The following is a 21931-nucleotide window of genomic DNA, read 5'->3' as shown; positions in this document are numbered from 1 at the left end:
GAAACAGGCGAAATTAGCAAAGTAGGTGCCTCGCAAGTTCTTAATCCAACAAAAACAACGAATAACTGATTCTGAGAAGTGTTTAAGTGACATCAGTCTTTTGGGATGCCCGTGGTATAATACATACTCAACGATTGATTACTGAGCCAGTAATAATCTATTTGTGCGTATTTGGTTGCAGTTTTTTTCTTCTATTCCAAATATTTAGCAATTGTATTATTTTTGAGAAGACTCTGTTTAAAATTGTACGCATATATTCAAATGATTCCTACAAACATGAATTTTTAACAAATGCTTATGATTTGAAATATAATTTTTGTATTTATGAGTTGTATTAAACTTTGACATAAAGAGATAAAAGGTATCCTATGTCCTTACCCTGGTTTTAATCTACCTTTCCACCAATTTTCAGCCGAATCGGTTCAGCCGTTCTTGAGTTATAAATTGTGTAACTAACATCAACTTTCTTTTATATACATATTTCACAATTTCACAATCTGCTGTCTAAATGCACAAGTCTGCCATCTGTCACCATAAAATTTCAATGCGCATTAACGTTGCTTAATGCGTATTAATTTTGCTCGTCTGTCAAGGCTATTAGCCAGCAGCTCAACTAAGTCATGCGTGTGTTGGCGTTTCGTTGGCAGCTTAGCGTCCTATTCTAGCTGTTGGCTATAGTAGGCGGCCTGCTGCCCCCTTTTTTCACATTTTGGCATGGCGCAGATTAAATATTTTTTGTTTATGTTGTTTGTCAACTTTAAATAATTGCTTCTTATGATTATTTGTGTTATTAAATTTAATTAGAATCTTTTATTTATTCCAATTTTTTTCGTAATTTATTGCTATATGTTAAACAATTGTATGTGCGCATGCTTGCATTGAAATTTCACTAAATCTATTTGCTTCACATGGAAACAGTGTTTTAATTCTTGTGCTGCTATTTTCTGGCGTTCTCGTAAATATTTTGCTTAAAAAGTTTAAATTTTTTTTGTATTTCTGAAATTTTAATTTGCGCAAAAAATACATGCATTATTATATTTCCTATAATAAATGTTAGTGACTTCAACTTTTTTTGGTATTTTCTTTTTCACTTTTTTGGTTTAGTATTTTTTGATTTATTTTCCGGTAGTAATTTTTAATTTCTCCTTCCTTTTTTGGCCGCTGGCTTAACAATTATCAATATATTTTTTACAAACCTTCGATGGACGCAGCAATTTTAAAGCGAAATGAGGAAAAATTAAACATAACAACAACTATTTTTTTGCCATTTGTACGACAAGAGGGTTTGCTTTGCAAATTAAATGAATAAATAAATACAATGTAAGGCGCAAACATTTTGAAAAGAATTTATGAAAATTTATTGAAAATATCATGCTCAGCAAAAGCACATAATAAAAGGTGTATAATTGCTGTGCGAAAAAAACGTACCAATAAAAATAGTTGGCTTTCACAAACATTCTTAGTCAAAGAGATTAATTCGGATTTTTGTGCCATTTTTTTGTTGTAATTCATAAAATGTAAAAATATTTCGTATATTTATTATGTTTACGAATATTCTTCAGTTAGTAATAAAATTTATTTATGCACAATGCAATTTTAAAAATTTTGCAATAAACAATAGTGGTTGTAGTTGAAGCAAAGTTTTGAAAATGTATGTAAAGTTTTTCAAGGATATATAACATTAATTTTTATTTTTTTACTCTGATGAATTGATTGCATTTAATGCTTAAACAGAACTGCCCCGATCAGCCCAGATTAGAGTGTGGACGATGTTTGGGCATGAATAATTCTTCATCTTAATTAGGAAGTCAAGAAGGCAAGAAAGGGTCAGATATATTTTAGTTTCGAACCGAAGCTACTCGTACGAAATCTTCATATATTTTAGCTTCTTGTGAGTTCTTTACAGAAGAACTAAAGACAATTTTGTTTAAATAAGCCGAGGTTCTCAATATGCTAAAATTAATCCGTCAAAGCAATTTAGGAAAAACAACATGTTGATCAGATGAAATTTTATAATTAACTACTACTCTTTAGGTACATGTTCTCTCAACACTTCATTCTTTGCGAAAAAAGTTTATGTGAATATAAGCGGATACACTACCCATACTTTTAAGAAATTGTTTAAGAATTCTTCTTTCCGAGGTCAGATTCAATTCAATTCTCAAACACATTTTTCGAATGATATTTTCACAACTTCTGATTCTAACACATTTCCGACTGCATAAATTTGTAGGTCTATTAAAACTCTTCGATAATAGAATCTGCCGAAGGATCGTAAACAAGAGCAAACATTCAATAGAATCCCATTACACACGTAGAAATATATAGCATAGGCTAAGCACACATGTTATCAAAAACATATCTGCATCACAAAAAAACGAGAGCAAAATAACAAGCAGAAGGCAACAACAACACCAACATCTTCATGAAACCAAGCTTGAAACACCAGCCACCCACACCCACAACATAGTCTGCGTCAATAATGGTCAGCGCATACAGTCAACATTTTTTGAGAGAGTGGAGCAACGAAAATAATAACAAAGATAAACCGAAGTTAATGGCTGCAACGCCGCAATACCCTTTACAAGTGCATTTTATATAGCAAGTTTGTAACGTTGCTTTGATCAATATGAAATTACGTGGATATACTCGTATTCTGACAAAATGAAAAGTTTTCCTAACAAGGACTTTATTTATGTCGGTCAACTTATATGGCAATTGCATTCTAAACTGGTCCGATATAGGTGATTGTAAGAAATGAGTTCTACTTAACACAGATGGACAGAGACGAATAAACAAGGCTATGTTGCCTCAGCTTCATGTCATGCTGATGATTTATATATCTTTATATATACTTTAATGGGCTTTGGCCCCTCCCTCTGGTTGTTAACAACTTCGTGGCTCGTGGACTTAATATTCCCTGTTAAAGGTATGTATTATATATATATAAAAATAGATAAAAAAGAAATGTTTATAAGCAAATGCAAATTGTGTGTATATGAAAATGTTAGAAACAAAAAATGTGAATGAAAAAAAAATTAAATTATGGTTAAATATTGTCCGGTGGCGCGGTGCTTACTTCCTCTTAGTGCTCAGATATTGTTGTCATCATCTTTTTTTTTATTACTCTACACATCATTGTATACCTGTTTGAACTCGATTTTCTTTTAACAAACATAGAATTTTAGAAATTTATAAACAACGTATTATTTAACATTTTTTCTTGCTTGGAGAGTTTCTAACATTTTTCTCTTATACATACGAGTATGTAGGCTATATTTTATTCTGATACATCAGGAATTCCATTAATTAATATTATACAAATAAACCAAATGAGCAGTGTCTGCTTAGAATACAAACGACGACTGAGATAGTTCCTAATCTTTCATCACAAAAAAACCCAACTATATTTTAACTATATAACTTATCGATTTTTATTATTTTATTTGAAAGTTACAAAACTGAAAAATACTTTGGGCAGAGCAAATGTAGAAGGAAGTAAATTTTAAATAATTCACACAGTACTGCCCTCTGATAACTGTTTTTCTAACTATTATAGGATAACAATTTAAAACAAGTAAGGAAGGGCTAAGTTCGGGTGTCGCCGAACATTTTATACTCTCGCATGATAAAGTGATAATCGAGATTTCATTATCCGTCATTTACAAATTTTTTTATTTTGTTGCAAAATTAATTAGAATTTAATTCTGAGAGATTTACCGACATTTTCGGTGAAAAATTAGGTTAGGTTAGGTTAGGCACTGAGTTCTTCGTGTTCGATATCAGGGACCTTGAAAAGTTATAGTCCGATCACGACAATTTTTCCACAAGGGATACCTCAGCTCAAATACCGTATTTGTGTAAAGTTTTATTCCGCTATCATCATTGGTTCCTAATGTATATATTATACAGAGAAGGCATCAGATGGAATTCAAAATAGCGTTATATTGGAAGAAGGTGTGGTTGTGAACCGATTTCGCCCATATTTCGTACACATCATAAGGGTATTAAGAAAATATTATATACCGAATTTCATTGAAATCGGTCGAGTAGTTCCTGAGGTATGGTTTTTGGTCCATAAGTGGGCGACGCCACGCCCATTTTCAATTAAAAAAAAAAAGCCTGGGTGCAGCTTCCTTCTGCCATTTCTTCGGTAAAATTTGGTGTTTCTGACGTTTTTTGTTCGTCGGTTAACGCACTTTTAGTGATTTTCAACACAACCTTTACATGGGAGGTGGGCGTGGTTATTATCCGATTTCTTCCATTTTTGAACTGTATATGGAAATGCCTGAAGGAAACGACTCTATAGAGTTTGGTTGACATAGCTATAGTAGTTTCCGAGATATGTATAAAAAACTTAGTAGGGGGCGGGGCCACGCCCACTTTTCCAAAAAAATTAGGTCCAAATATGCCCCTCCCTAATGTGATCCTTTGTGCCAAATTTCACTTTAATATCTTTATTTATGGCTTAGTTATGACACTTTATAAGTTTTCGGTTTCCGCCATTTTGTGGTCGTAGCAGTAGGCCGATTTTGCCCATCTTCGATCTTAATCTTCTTATGGAGCCAAGCAATACGTGTACCAAGTTTCATCATGATATCTCTATTTTTACTCAAGTTACAGCTTGCACGGACAGGCGGACGGACGGGCGGACAGACAGACATCCGGATTTCAACTCTACTTGTCACCCTGATCACTTTGGTATATATAACCCTATATCTGACTCTTTTAGTTTTAGGACTTACAAACAACCGTTATGTGAACAAAACTATATTACTCTCCTTAGCAACTTTGTTGCGAGAGTATAAAAATTATATGCAAACTGTCTTCATCAATTCAATTCAGTTTCTTGCGTTGCGTTGTAGAAGTAGGTGTCGTTGCGCTAGTAAAATGTGTCACCTTAATAACGGGTGATTTTTTTGAGGTTAGGATTTTCATGCATTAGTATTTGACAGATCACGTGGGATTTCAGACATGGTGTCAAAGAGAAAGATGCTCAGTATGCTTTGACATTTCATCATGAATAGACTTACTAACGAGCAACGCTTGCAAATCATTGAATTTTATTACCAAAATCAGTGTTCGGTTCGAAATGTGTTTCGCGCGCGTGTTTTGTTCAGCGATGAGGCTCATTTCTGGTTGAATGGCTACGTAAATAAGCAAAATTGCCGCATTTGGGGTGAAGAGCAACCAGAAGCCGTTCAAGAACTGCCCATGCATCCCGAAAAATGCACTGTTTGGTGTGGTTTGTACGCTGGTGGAATCATTGGACCGTATTTTTTCAAAGATGCTGTTGGACGCAACGTTACGGTGAATGGCGATCGCTATCGTTCGATGCTAACAAACTTTTTGTTGCCAAAAATGGAAGAACTGAACTTGGTTGACATGTGGTTTCAACAAGATGGCGCTACATGCCACACAGCTCGCGATTCTATGGCCATTTTGAGGGAAAACTTCGGACAACAATTCATCTCAAGAAATGGACCCGTAAGTTGGCCACCAAGATCATGCGATTTAACGCCTTTAGACTATTTTTTGTGGGGCTACGTCAAGTCTAAAGTCTACAGAAATAAGCCAGCAACTATTCCAGCTTTGGAAGACAACATTTCCGAAGAAATTCGGGCTATTCCGGCCGAAATGCTCGAAAAAGTTGCCCAAAATTGGACTTTCCGAATGGACCACCTAAGACGCAGCCGCGGTCAACATTTAAATGAAATTATCTTCAAAAAGTAAATGTCATGAACCAATCTAACGTTTCAAATAAAGAACCGATGAGATTTTGCAAATTTTATGCGTTTTTTTTTAAAAAAAAGTTATCAAGCTCTTAAAAAATCACCCTTTATATACAGCACATACAGCAGTCGATTTTTTTTGTAAAGCGGCAAAAAACACTTTTACAGATAAATGAAAAAAACCGTAGTAAATGGAGTAGCAATGGCACACTCATATCGTTGACTAAAGAGAGCTCTCAAAAGGGGGAAAAAACAAAAATTTTTGCTGATCTTAATGTTTCACTTATTCCTCGTTATAAGCACATCCTTACATTCTATGCGGTTTGCGGACTTTTTCGTTGACCAAACGTATGCTTCAAGCTCGCGCACTAACTCACACAGCATACTGCTGACGTTACGCTTAAAGCTATTTTCGCACTATTTTCACTTTAGCTTCTTGCCACGAAACCAAACCGACCGCAACTTTGCACGCTTACCACGGCATTTAAATCATTTTGAGCGTACACACAAATACTATAGTGAAAGAGAATATACATATATTTTCGTTCATTTCTATTTACGCAGTTGTTGTTATATTAGCCGCCAAAAATGCGCTTAAAAAAATTAAACTGCCCGCAAAAGCTCAACAGTTCTAGCTTATTCTGCTTCCATTTGGTTATGACCATCATTTTGCTCCCTCTTCACCCTTGTCGCAACAGTTTGATAAAGTAATTGATTTCTTCTTTCACGCTCTGTGGTTTTGGCAACTGCGTTTTTTCGATGCAGTGAGTGTCAATATGGTCTCAGCGGGTGATATATTCACAATTCCAATTAAAAAGTTGCACGTTCGAATTTGCCCCTGATTGAATTATAAATATTTATGGTGGTGATGGTAAAATTGTACACCCTCCTTAACTTTTTTTGTGTTTTGGGTCGATTTGATTTTGATTACAACACATGCTTCATTTTGTGGCATTATTTATGTTTATTCAAGGTTACTCCAATATACACCAATTATTGCTTAATTATTATCACTGAGGCTTGTTAACTAATTAACACATAAATAACGGGTGATTTTTTTGAGGTTAGGATTTTCATGCATTAGTATTTGACAGATCACGTGGGATTTCAGACATGGTGTCAAAGAGAAAGATGCTCAGTATGCTTTGACATTTCATCATGAATAGACTTACTAACGAGCAACGCTTGCAAATCATTGAATTTTATTACCAAAATCAGTGTTCGGTTCGAAATGTGTTTCGCGCTTTATTTTGTTCAGCGATGAGGCTCATTTCTGGTTGAATGGCTACGTAAATAAGCAAAATTGCCGCATTTGGGGTGAAGAGCAACCAGAAGCCGTTCAAGAACTGCCCATGCATCCCGAAAAATGCACTGTTTGGTGTGGTTTGTACGCTGGTGGAATCATTGGACCGTATTTTTTCAAAGAAGCTGTTGGACGCAACGTTACGGTGAATGGCGATCGCTATCGTTCGATGCTAACAAACTTTTTGTTGCCAAAAATGGAAGAACTGAACTTGGTTGACATGTGGTTTCAACAAGATGGCGCTACATGCCACACAGCTCGCGATTCTATGGCCATTTTGAGGGAAAACTTCGGACAACAATTCATCTCAAGAAATGGACCCGTAAGTTGGCCACCAAGATCATGCGATTTAACGCCTTTAGACTATTTTTTGTGGGGCTACGTCAAGTCTAAAGTCTACAGAAATAAGCCAGCAACTATTCCAGCTTTGGAAGACAACATTTCCGAAGAAATTCGGGCTATTCCGGCCGAAATGCTCGAAAAAGTTGCCCAAAATTGGACTTTCCGAATGGACCACCTAAGACGCAGCCGCGGTCAACATTTAAATGAAATTATCTTCAAAAAGTAAATGTCATGAACCAATCTAACGTTTCAAATAAAGAACCGATGAGATTTTGCAAATTTTATGCGTTTTTTTTTTTAAAAAAAGTTATCAAGCTCTTAAAAAATCACCCTTTATTTTGTGCTGCTGTACGTGGTTCCAACCTTAAAATGATTATTCCAAGAGCAAGATTACTCTTATGAATGTTCCGCTTCAATAAGATAACCTTAGGATATATTTTGTTGAAAAAACTTGTACAAATGAGCATCCTCCCCCGGCCTCAACACACACACCACACCACACCACATCGATTAACACTTACATCACTAACACGCAACATTCACCACACCACATCACATCGATTAAAGCTTACATCCTACACGAGAGCAGCACACCGACACCTACACACACACGTACATCACCCACAGTCATACCATCCTATTCAGCGCCAACGGGGATAAAGAAGGATCGATGCTGAGATTCAAGTTCAGTTCGTTTGCGACATCATCAGCGATCGGTACGATTCAATCTCTGCGCGTCCCGCCGGTACATCCAGATCCGCATTAAAAGGTTTTTTGTGACATTTACATAAGTATACACATCTGTATTCCTCTTTTTCAAAAAGTCATTGAAAGTCGCTTGGTTCATTTTAAATAAAATCAATAATAAAATTCGGTTGTGCTCGATCCTCACACTCACGGATAAACTCATTTTCAGTTTAGTTTCATTTTTGGTATAAAAACCCAAAAAGGTGAGTGCACAAAATTTACAACTTACATTTCGTAAAATTTTTCATAATAAATTCTAATTGGCTGCATTTAAATTGAGATTGTTAGTATATTGTGTCGTAGAATATAATTACCAGTTTCTGCTTAGGCTTTTGAAATCATATGTGAGCAAATACTTCCCTTTTAAGAAGCGTTTTGGTAGCTAGAAGATATTATATGCTGTAAATCTTACATATGGAATCTGTATCAAATATTTATGTTCATGTTTCTTTCAGGTATGTTCAAAAAAGGATTCCAATATTCGCTAAATAGTAAATAACACATTGTACGCCAAATATATCTATATACTTATCACAAGTAAGTATAAATATTTCTGCAGCAAAGTGGAACTGAATAAAATATTAGACAAACTGAATGATTTTATATGAGAAAAGTTAGACCGGACAGAATAATACATTTTACTTTAATTAAAATGCTTTTAATAATAAATAACTCTTTAGTATATTCCCGTGGTAACACACCGAGACTTCTGCCAATGAGATTGATCAAACAAGTTGGAATAATACATTTGACTTAAGTTAAGAGGCTTTTACTGGTGAAGTGGTTTATCTTAAAAAGTCTTCGTGATATACTTAGTTTTCATTCAAAGGATTAATTGTCAATTAAATTCCCCAAACGTAAGCATTTCTGTTTCAGACAGTAATAATACTTATATACCCCAAAGACGAAATTTAGAGTTTCCAGGTGGTCACAGAAATCGTTTTGCATAGCCACACACACTAAACAAGAACTCGCTTACAATTATTACTAGGATCTGGCTATTTAATTTAACTTTCCAATGTTGTTGTAGCTCATTTCATATAATTAAACTACCTAACTTTCCACATAATTACATCACGATCCCTGGAAACTTTTCTCATTACCTGGCCATTGAAAGTGAATTCGTGATATCGAAAAAAACTAATAAAATTGAAATGACTCAGCATCCGCAGTTATTAAGTCAATAGTCAATAATAATACAAGAATGTAACTACACACATGTGTACATGTGTGCGCGTCATTCCACATATTCATATGTTTTAGTAACGCTAGTGGCGAAAGTGACTTAGCAATCTCACATGTATGTATATTAGGCCGGGTCGATTTGTGGGGAGGCAAAAAAGAAACTTTGCCGAAGGAACCATACCTCTGAAACGAATTCTGATGTCCCCCAATTTGGGTCGAACTTTTGGGTAGGTGCAAATTTTGAAATAGAATTGAAATTACCATTTCATTCTTATTACCTCTGAAAGTGAGGAGAACTAAAGCAATAACCACTATGGTATTTAAAAAATAATAATAAGTGAAGTGACCATTCCAAATCAAAAAGTTTATAATGAATCCACCATCCTCTACACCGCAAGATGAAGCAACTACATCAACAACTATCGAAAACCCAATGAGTCATATACCCAAGCATGATGTTACTGTTTTTGGTGTGTCTACTGATTTGACTGATCTTAATTTACCAACCCATCTGGATATCTTGAGATATTATTTTTACTTAAGCGAACGTGCTAGAACAGAACAAAAAAAGTTTTCCCATAAATCATTCACTATTCAAGTACAAGATAAGTTGATTGGAATTTGGGAAAAACTTGGTATGGAGGAAATCAAGAGAAAATCAAGAGAAGAAACAACACCCAACAATTTACAGAGTATGTAAAGTCTCTGGAAACAATTTTTTACATTGGAACATGTAAATGTGATTTGAAGGTAGCTCCATGTGCATGCGGCTGGGTTCCCGAACGCCTCAAAGAATTCATGCACGATCAACATAATCAGAGAAGACTAACAATGAATGCATTTATGATGGAAACTGAAGAGCAAGGAGCAACGTCTATGTCATCAATGCCAACATACCAGGTTCAAGAAGATATGGATAGAAGCACAAGTTCACAATACACAGAGAGATACGATTGTTTTAACTTTGCCTTGGTATGTGACAGATTTGGTGTGCCTGACAGAGTAGCATCAGCATTAGGAACCGCTCTTTTGCAAGATTTTAAAATTAAAGATAAGCATGGGAAATCTCTCAACATGGATAAATCGAAAGTTCGCAGAGAAAAAGAGAAATGCAGACAAGAAGTGCTTCGCAAACGGTTAGATGATACCAATTTGTTGGCGTTTTCATTCGATGGCAGAAAAGATGATACTTTAACGATAGATAAAATTGATGAGAAGTATCATACTAGGATGGTAAAAGAACCTCATCTTGTTATTTTGAGAGAACCCAATTCTGAATTGATTGGTTACGTAAGACTGGAACATGAAACCGCTGAATACAAAACAACCAAATTAAATGGTTTTTTCAACGATAAAAATATATCACTGGATACATTAATTGAAATATGCACTGATGGTGAGCCAACAAACACTGGCCCACACGGTGGAATTATACGACGATTCGAATTGCTGTTAAAAAGACCATTGCATTGGTTTGTTTGCCTTCTACACTTCAACGAACTTCCGTTTCGGCATTTTTTTGAAGCTTTGGATAAATCAACCAGCACTGGACCAAGATCGGCAACCGGAAAACTGAGCCGTCAAATCGAAACTTATGAAACTGTTCCGGTAAGTTATTGCTATCACTCATTTATTATAATTGTCAACCATTTTTAATTATTTTATTATTATATATTTTTAGATGGTGGACGCCTTCCAGAAAATTGAGTTGCAAAATATGCCCCCTGCTCTAGAAAAAAAAGAATTTTCCACCGATTCGATATGACATGGCCCATGCAATTTCTAGCGGCGTGGTTCCGGTGGATCTGGCTTACATCAAACCAGGGAAAATTGTACATTCTCGGTGGCTCACCAAGGCCGCTAGATTATTGCGATTATATGTGACAACGGAAAATCCAGATGCAAATTTAAGAATTCTGGTTGAATTTATAATTAAATGTTATGTGCCAATGTATTTACTTCAATATCAAGTATTACAGCTCTGTCGTGTACGGCAGTGCATTATTTTTCAAGTTCTTTGGTTGGTCACGATTTCTAGAACCTCGCTTACGCAAAATTGTCAATCAAGTAATTAATGATAATTCATGTTATGCGCATTCGGAAAATATCTTATTATCAATGTTGTTTGATGATAGGAAAGAAAAGCGCGACTGTGCCATCAAGAAAATTCTACGCTATCGAACCGATGTTGACGAGCCAGTGGAACTTAGAGTTTATAAAAAACCAGATATAAACTTTAATTGCACAAGTTTTAAGGAAATGATCAATTTGAATGATATAAATATCGTATTTGAACCACCATTCACGCGAAGCATTCCGTACGATACATTGAAAGAATATTTAAATCAAGATGATCCATTTTTTTAATTTTTAATTTTTTTTAATTTCTTTTCTATAACTCACACTCAATTAATTTTTTCATTTACATATTTTCTGACTAAATAAATTTCTTAAGAGAAAAAATAGATATTATTATAAATAAATAAATAAATATAAAGAGAAAACATAGCAATTTAGCTGATTTTTTCATGTAAATCACCAAAAATGGTGATTTTTTGAAATGATTGTATGGGGAACCCCCCAGGGGAGTTCCAGGGGGTGTGCCAGTGGCATGGGTGGATCGGCCGTCCAAAGTTAGTGGGGGTCGGTCATACATTTGGACTCGATTGGAGCACTCTAAATGGGTCAAAGTGGGATTTTTCAAAATTTGCCCCTACCCAAAAGTTTGACCCAAATTGGGGGACATCGAAATTCGTTTTAGAGGTATGGTTCCTTCGACAAAGTATCTTATTTTGATCCCTAGAATATGATTTTCATAGAGCAATGAGCGATTTTTAAATCGACCCGCCCTAATATATATAAGTAATAATAGTAAGGTCGTGCGTGCAGTGTATGGTTAGTGTATTTTGCAGAAATATACATGTATTTTATATGCAAGTGAACTGCAGAGTGTACTGCAATGACTGGCCGATATTGGACTTTTAAACATGTACATTTCCTGCACAAACACACATACACACGGTTATGCTAACATTGACGCCAAAATGGTTCACAGAAATGTTCATATACGAGTACATATCCAGCTCCATATAGTTTCCTTATATATTTTAAAAAATTAGCAAGGTAGCCAAATTGGTGTTTACTTACATCGGCCTCAGCAGGAGTTTCTCTCTCTTGCAGGTTGGCTTGTTTTATTGTATCCTAGCATCAGTTTTTCATTGAAACTGCACGTAAAAATTATAACTGTCCCCCTGGCGGGTATGCTTTGTTCTGCCATAAGTTCGGTTACACGTTCAGATTGTTACAAAGGCACAATGTTAATACATTTAATTTATTTAATAACGAGTATGTTAACTGAAGGTTGTACAACATTTTATTAGAAACGGTGACCTTTTTACTTCAAACTATTCAGCACGCACTGCTTCTATTGGTATTTCCGACGCTACTTAAACCGAGGACTGTTTAGGCACAGAATTGATTTCATATTTTTCCCATAATATGGTTTCTTGCTTATAGCTAACACAAATAAGAGAAAGTAGCTATAATTTGACTTTGTCAGATGTTGAGTTCTTATGAACTTTATTTAACTACACATTTGGAGTAGTATCTCTGTCGTATTTTTCCGTTATATAGTTTTTGAGACAGAAACCAAGAGAAATGATAACATTTGAGAAAGAGTTGAAGTGAAGGAGAAATTGAATGTTATTCCGTTATGACTCTCCACCTAAGATGCAGGTCTTTGAGCTTCTAACTATGGATGCAGTAGAAGTCCCTTTCTATTAACCTCCTAATTAGTCACTTTATCATAGATTTGTAGCGTTTTACGAATAAAAGACCAGTCTGAGCGTTTGAGGGTTTTTTAAAGATACTGAGCGGGAAAGTGGTTTGTTACAGGTTTCAGAAGGGTTTTTGCTGCAAATTTAAATTCCATCCTACTTCGTATAGGAATTTCAATCGATTTGCGTGACCTTCAAGAGCTCACCAAGGTTTTTACTCTCAGGAAAAATAGCGCAAAAATACAGTATATAAAGAAATTATGTAAATTAACGATTTTTATATTCGCTAATTCACCATTAATTGAAAATAACTGACCATTTCGTATGATTTTAAATTACTTATGCATGCTAGAAATATTTTTTGTCCGCAACCAGAAATTCAGCTGCTGGTGCCTTAATTAAAATTATTAAGTGAAACACTAGTAAACACATTTTAACGATATGCAGCATAAAAAAGGAAAATACATTTAAATTAAAAAAATGTGTTCAAATATATACAATTGTGAAATTCTAAATGTCTTTTCGAGGACATAGGATATTAAGAGCTCAAATATTTATGTTCATTTTTATTTCGGAGACATTTTAAGCTTAAATTTAATAAATTTTGCAAATTGTTTTGTAATTTTTATTGTGCAAATATATATTTTTCAAAGTATTTGGCATACCATACATTTTCAGGCACACATACTGCACGTTTTTCATATAACTACGTTTTCCATTCACCTGTTTACTTTCTTCTAAATATTTACACATTCAAAAATCAAAAACACACAAACTCTCTAACACGGCTTCATTATCCTGCATACACAAGCATACATGTACGAACGCACACATTCAAAATCCATTCAAATTTAACTGTTATACAATTGAAGCAGCTTACTTTTCAATATAGCTTGAATAAACCGGCAATCGAATGGAATTAAGGAAGTACATATTCATGGACGTGTGCGCAGTCTGCTCGTTTTTGTGTAAATATCGAATAGAAAATATGTGCAGCTACTATATCGGCATAATGTATGCTTGCGAATGCCTGGCACTAGCGCATAACACTACATGGTGATTGTGCGCACAGAAATCCAAACAAAGGCATAACTTTCGTTGCGTGCGCTTTCCAAAAAACGTATGCCTTGGAGCAGAGATGTGCAATAATTTTTCAATTTCAATATTCAAATAGATAAATGCCATGCAAATAAAATAAAAGTCACACCTGTGGATGAGTGGGTGCCGTAGACTTGAGCGCTTTGAGAAATCGAGCTATCATGAACTGCGTGAGTGTGTGTATGCAGCGCAAACAATGTGTGCAAGTTGTGCATGCCGGCAATCATATTGATGAATGGTGTTGTTAAGCTGATCGTTTTCGAAATTTCGAACTGCGTGAGTGTGTGTATGCAGCGCAAACAATGTGTGCAAGTTGTGCATGCCGGCAATCATATTGATGAATGGTGTTGTTAAGCTGATCGTTTTCGAAATTATTGTGAGCTCAAGCGCAATTTCGCAATTTCATACAACAACAATATAATAGTGAACGGCCTATATGGGCTTTCAGCAAAGTTAAAATATATAATATTTTACACAACTTTCAGTAGTTTCGACAATTTCTGTCTATTGTTTGATTTGAAAAGTTATTTCAGCTATATTTTTTGCATACATTTTTACTAAATATTCATATTAAGTCTAAGTGTAAGCTATTTTAAGTTAATTATATTCACATACATATTTCTTTTTTATATTTTAACAAATGAATAATAGGACTTAAATTGTTATTTATTTAGAATTAATTAATTAAATGGTTTGTATGACAGCTATATGTTATAGTGACTTGATCTGCAGTCTTTGGAGATTGTACAGTTGTTTTAGACAATAACTCGAATGAAAAAGTTTTCCATACAAGAACTTGTTTCCGATAGTTCAGTTTGTATGACAACTATATGTATAGTGGTCCGATATTGGCAATTCCGTCAAAAGAATAGCTTATTGGAGAGAGACTGACAAAGGGTCATAACTGAAGCAACTCAGTTCGTCACCCTTATGATTTATATAGTTACATATTTTGAAGGGTATCCGACATTTCCTTCTCCGTGTTACAAACTTGGTAGCAAACTTAATATACTAAAGTATAGGGTATAAAAGTTGTTAATATAGATATTTAGTTCTATAATATTTTTGTATTCTAACTTTTGTATATGTTTTTTATTTATAATAATAAGTTATAAATGAGCAATTATATTTTATTTATATATTTTATTTTTTTATTTGTTTGTTTATTTTTTTCTTAACAATATTTCTATGCTATTTCCTTTATTTGTTGTTTAAAACTTTAATACATTTAATATAATTTTTGTTTTATATTTGGAGAATGAAAATATTTTACCCTTGTTTTAAAAGGAAAATTATTTTGATTGAATAGTAATTTTTAACCATTCGTTGCATGATTTAATTTCCGTGAGAATGAAAATTTTTTTGAATCATATTTTTAATTTGAAATATTATAAGATAACAAATTTGAAATTTTATGATTGCCGAGTTTCTAGCAACAGAGTTACGTAACATTGCATATATGCAGTATCATGCAGCAAATCTAATAAATTTACAAGGAAGTTACTGAATGGGTATGCTCTTTATTTTGTTGAATAAATGTGGACAGAAGTAAATTCATTACTTTTATAATAAATTTCAGTTTATTTTATATGAAATTTTTTGAAACTATTGATTTGCTGAAACTTTAGTTAATTTCTCGTTTTTGCACTTAACATATGTACGTATATCCGTCACAACTTGGTAATTTGCAAGTGACTCGTGTGTCCACCCATTTTGGGCAGTGATCCATGTGGTTCAATTATTCTTCATTTTCAGTGATGGGACCCCTTCTCTGGTGTAAGGATTATATAGTACTTATACATATGTCGCCAATACCACTTCTTAGAGCGAATTTTGATTTTGTATCGGCCTATAAAGAATCTAGCAAATCAACACCCTCCACGAATTTGTTATACTTTCATAGAACGTTTGGGCAAGCGACCGTTATTTTCTGTCCAAATTTCGCATCAAACCGTTCAACTGCTAGTTCTAGAGTTTTGCCACAGTAGCTTGAAACCAAATTTACGATTGTATTATCTCTTTAGGAAACTACAGATATATGAAGAGGATTTAGACTTTAGACTTTTTCACTTTTGAAAAATCGATTTTTCTTGACTTATCTTATTTTTTAACATTTCACGAATATGCCCTTAAAATTTTAAGTAGATAGAAGTAATATTCTAAGAGTTATCGTTTTATTAGTCTCTGGGCCTTTAACGCTCTAACTCTAACAGCTGAGGGCGGTCGGGATAGAAGTGCAGCTGCCGACGCGTTTTTCTCAAAACTACTTTTTCAAAGTCCGTGTTAACTGTCATTTAAAAACTACTTGATCGATTCACTTCAAACTTTGAACACTTTTTAACATATAAAATACCGCCCCCAACGTTTACTAAATAATTTTTTTTTCATTAAGGGTGTTTTCCACCCACAAAATGGCGGAATTTTTAATGGAAAATAACAGTTTACAGATGGCCGCCAAAAATTTTTGAATGCAAAAAAAGAGAACGTTGGGGGGAAGATTTGATTATAGTTTAACTAATTTTTCTTAATTTTTTATTTTTGGATAATTTCCAGCCGAGTTATGGTGAACACCGCAAAGTGTTTTTTCTCCAGACGTTATGGGGAAAGCACTGTTACCGCCTTATGCCTCAATATTTCTGCATGAAAAAATTACCTTACATTGTCAAATGTGTGCTCTATAATTTACAAAAGGTCCGAATAAAATTACTCAATCCAGATTTGAGAAATAAATTCACAAAAAAAGTCTTTTTTTTTACCTTGAAAATCCTACCACCGCCCCCTTTCCCTTAACTTCTTTAAAATTATATATTGATTGGCTTGCTTCTTCCTGGTTATATTCGTATTGATGTGTATCAAATTCAAAATTAGCTTCATCACAATCATTTAAATACTCATCTTTGCTTTCATCCCAGTTTTCTATTATTCGTGTGATATCATTATAAGTAAGCGCCTTACAAGTATAACTTTAGGCTTAAATGCATGGGATTGCACATGTGTGAAACTTTTTTTTAATAATTAGCGAAAAAATGTTTGGCTTTTCATTAAAGTTTTAAAATATAACCAAAATTAATTAAAACCATACAAAGTCAAAAGGCGGAGAAGTTTATGTTTTATTTACCAAATATCAACCCTATCCTGAAATGTTAAAAACGTTTTTGTTTACTCTAAATAATCCAGTTTTACGACTAGGTTTTCATAGGTATCAGTTTTGACATATTCTTGTTTTGAGGAAATTCATAAAAACGAAATTATTTCGGTAAATAATCTATAAACTAACAAGTTTCATGTAAGAATTCAACATTGATTTTGATAACAAAGTGATTGTGAATATCTGAGATTTATTCGACGAGGGATAGTAGAGCCTTCAGTAGTAAGCATTTCTTAAAATCAGTAAACAAATTTGCAATGTATTAAACTTTCTAAAATTAGTTTCGAAAATTCGAATTTCTGAACGCACTTTTTTAAAAGAGTAATAATTTAATAAAAAATAAGTAAGTAAGAGCTAAATTCGGGTGCAACCGAGCATTTTCTATTCTTGCAACTTCTTCTTTACTGGAGTAGACACCGCTGGCGCGAATATAGCCGAGTTAACAACAGCGCGCCAATCGTTTCTTTTTTTCGCTACGTGGCGCCAATTGGATATTCCAAGCGAAGCCAGGTCCTTCTACACTTGGTCCTTCCAACGGGGTGGGGGTCTTTTTCTTCCTCTGCTTTCCCCGGCGGGTACTACGTTGAATACTTTCAGAGCTGGAGTGTTATCGTCCATTCGGACAACATGACCTAGCCAGCATAGTCGCTGTTTTCTAATTCGCAGAACTATGTCAATGTCATCGTATATCTCGTACAGCTCATCGTTCCATCGAATGCGATATTCGCCGTGGCCAACGCGCGGACCATAAATCTTTCGCAGAACTTTTCTCTCGAAAACTCGCAACGTCGACTCATCCGTTGTTGACATCGTCCAAGCCTCTGCACCATATAGCAGGACGGGAATTATGAGTGACTTATAGAGTTTGGTTTTTGTCTGTCGAGAGAGGACTTTGCTTCTAAATTGCCTACTTAGTCCGAAGTAGCACCTGTTGGCAAGAGTTATCCTGCGTTGGATTTCTAGGCTGACATTGTTGGTGGTGTTTACGCTGGTTCCAAAATAGACGAAATTATCTACAACTTCAAAGTATGACTGTCAACAGTGACGTGAGTGCCAAGTCGCGAGTGCGACGACTGTTTGTTTGATGACAGGAGATATTTCGTCTTGCCTTCGTTCACTGCCAGACCCATTTGCTTTGCTTCCTTGTCCAGTCTGAAGAAAGCAGAACTAACTGCGCGGGTGTTGAGGCCAATGGTATCAATATCATAGGCATACGCCAGCAGCTGTACACTCTTATAAAAGATCTACCTGTTCGATTAAGTTCTGCAACTCGATTTATTTTCTCCAGCAGCAAGTTGAAGGAGTCGCTGGATAGGGAGTCAACTTGTCTGAAACCTCGTTTGGTATCGAACGGCTCGGAGAGGTCCTTCCTAATCCAGACGGAGTTTTTGGTGTTGCTCAATTTACACAGACGTATTAGTTTTGCGGGGATACCAAATTCAGACAACGCGGCATAAAGTCAGCTCGGCCGGTAATCCGTCGGCCCTCGCTGCTTTGTTGTTCTTCAGACGAGTAACTGCTATTCGAACTTCTTCATGGTCGGGCAATGGAACGTCTGCTCCATCGTCATCGATTGGGGAATCGGGTTCGCTTTCAACTGGCGTTATGCGTTCACTGCCATTCAGCAGGATGGAGAAGTGTTCGCTCCATAATTTAAGTATAATCTGGGCATCGGTGACTAGATCAGCTTTGGGGATTCTTCAAGAGTATGCTCCGGTCTTGAAATCTTCCAACTGTTCTTTTGCACTTTCCGAAACCCAATAATTTCGGTTACAGCTGTGCAGCTGTACGTAAAGAGTTTGAGACGCCGTCCAACAGTTCCGTTATACCGAGTTGTTGACGAGTGCTCTCAGAGAGCAGGAGTGCAAGCCGAGTGGAAAATCGTTCGGCTGTCTGTTCTGATTGCAGCTTCTCGACGTCGAACCTTCGTTGTGTTTGTTGACGTGCGTTTATTGCTGCACAGAGGCGGGTGCGAATCTTGGCTGCAACAATAGGGTCGATAATAGGTACTCGGAGCGCACGCACATCTAGAACACCGGAAGCGTATCTTCCGTCTATCACAACATGATCGATCTGGTTGGTGGTTTTTCGATCCGGAGACAGTCAAAAGGCTTGATGGATTTTCTTATGCTGGAATCTAGTACTACAGATAACCATACTTCGGGCCCCGGCGAAGTCGATCAGCCTCAACCCATTTGACCGTAGTGTCAAAGATACCTTCTTTTCCCATCCTGGCGTTGAAGTCGCCAAGCACGATTTTGACATCGTAGTTGCGGCAGCTCTAATAGGCGCGCTCCAAGCGCTCATAGAAGGCATCTTTGGTCACATCTTCCTTCTCTTCCGTCGGGGCGTGGGCGCAAATCAGCGATATGTTGAAAAACCTCGCTTTGATGCGGATTGTGGCTAGACGTTCATTCTCCGGAGTGAATGATAGTATTCGGCGACGGAGTCTCTCTCCCACCACGAATCCAACACCAAACTTGCGCTCCTTTCTATGTCCACTGTAGTAAATGCCACAAGGACTTACTCGTATCCATCGCATCTCTTGGATGGCGGTGATATTGGCTTTTATTTTCACGAGGACATCAACCAGCTGGGCAGCGTCACCTTCCCAATTAAGGGACCGGATATTCCGGGTGCATGCCGATAATTCGAAGTCCTTATTTCGTATGCCATTGGTGTCATCACAGGGGGGTCACTCATCCGAGACTGATTGTTAAATTTCAATGGTAGTGTTTTTTGCGTGGCGGGTCCCAAACCCAGCGCACAACCCTGTGGAGGGGACGTTTCACCTTCTCAATTTAACTCGCCTTTAAACGGATGTTCTTAGGCTACCTAGAGGATACTTGTTCAAAGACCGAAAGTGGTGAGCTGTTTGAGCCATATGTAAAATAATCGTTTCTGGCCACTCCCAAGTAAATGGCAATCAGAGAACTTTCCTCAATTGCGTGAATTTCTACACATGACTCCATTCTCCTTCGTAGAGGGAGGATGGCTGCCTTTTTGTAATATTTACTCAAGTTGGCAACGTTTGCTCGCTTTTTAGGGCTTTGTGATTGGCTAAATGAGTTAAGCTTCCCGCCCTCATACTCCACTACACCTCACAACACACCACTCACAAAGCAACACTGGCACACTCACCACACTTGGAGACAACACACATCAACTGGAAGCAGCAGTCTACACCCACACACACACCAATACCCGCCGTACATCAACCCACCATAATTCTCCACAGCCCAACGAGCAAAAACCGTCGTTCTGGAAGAGGACGGCTCATTTTCTAAAACGATCTACGAGCGATTCACATTAGCGGATGTTTTTTGTTATTTTCCGCGCGCAGCAGCTTTTCTCCTTTTTCTTCGTTGCTTTTCGGCGCGCAACCCAAATCGTCTCTCCTCATCAGTTGCTCATCCAATCTAATTTCGATTTTTTATATACTTATATACCTATCAGTACAACCTCCATTGGTGTCCGACCAAGAAGATTTTTTCTTTAAAATTTAATTTAAAATATTATATATGTGTATATACATATATATTATAAATAAAAATACGAATTAGTAAACTTTGTGTATATAAATACCTTAACGAATTAAAAAGCAACCATTTGTCTATTACAAAAAAAAGGTTTTCATTCCGGAGTGGGTGCTAAGGTGTAAGTGATAAATTATCTATCTACGTGAGTAAGTGGTAAAATAACTAGTGATGCATAGAGGGTACGTATGTATATTTTTATTTTTTCATATTTCGGTTTAATTTTTGTATTTACTTACCTTTTCCAATATATTTACATGAAAATATATTTTTTTGCGTTTCTGCAGAATTTGCAAATAGTTTGTTAATATCTCAATCGCACTCCGGGATATTTCCAACGTTTCGCATTAATTGCATATCCGCCATCCCTGCACTAGCACATACCTATATTTATACATTTAAATACGTGTGTATGAGTGGGCATACTTTAATTGACGTCCCTCCGTGTCTGCTTGTTTGCTGCTTATTTACAACGGCCTATCCGGCAGCTGAGCCAGTAATGCAGTTAGCGCAATGCACGAACAAAATAAAAACAAAAACAACAAAAACTAATAGCAATTAAAATGAAATAAAAAAATGCTCCGTCGTCAAGCGGCTAACTCACTAAGCGCTTAGCTAACAATATTGCAGTGCTCCTGCTGCTATTGCTGGTCGCTTACGCCCTCTGCTGACTTTACTATGCACCTAACTACAACCAGCTTACCAACTAGGCAATGCAGCCGCTCCTTTCCACTCTCTTTGCTTGACCAAGTGCACTCTTAGCAACGTTACATTTTCCACTGCCGTTTATTTACGCGAAAAGTATGCGTGTTCCCGTTACTAAAAATTGCCGGCGGTGGCGAGAATTACATAACTATATAATTATGTATGCATGAGGTACATAAATTTTAGCTTGCATAGCTGTGGCCAAGATGCCAAAGAGAAAGATGCTCAGTATGCTTTGACATTTCATCATGAATAGACTTACTAACGAGCAACGCTTGCAAATCATTGAATTTTATTACCAAAATCAGTGTTCGGTTTTCGGCTTTTTTATCGACAAATTTTGTTCAGCGATGAGGCTC

The 21931-nt window shown here is 36.0% G+C and overlaps 1 protein-coding gene across 1 annotated transcript; it reads left to right on the top strand.

The window, feature by feature from the left end:
* Window positions 1-10221: 10221 nt before the first annotated feature.
* Window positions 10222-10764, top strand: LOC125777569 (uncharacterized; the record flags this gene model as incomplete). The annotated part of the gene is made up of 1 exon (XM_049452661.1): window positions 10222-10764. A coding segment is annotated over exon 1 (543 nt), but the record flags the coding sequence as incomplete, so codon positions are not given.
* Window positions 10765-21931: the final 11167 nt, after the last annotated feature.

Source organism: Bactrocera dorsalis, chromosome 3, assembly GCF_023373825.1.
Source record: "Bactrocera dorsalis isolate Fly_Bdor chromosome 3, ASM2337382v1, whole genome shotgun sequence".
In the NCBI taxonomy this organism is placed as follows: domain Eukaryota; kingdom Metazoa; phylum Arthropoda; class Insecta; order Diptera; family Tephritidae; genus Bactrocera; species Bactrocera dorsalis.
This window is presented reverse-complemented; position numbering and strand designations above follow the sequence as displayed.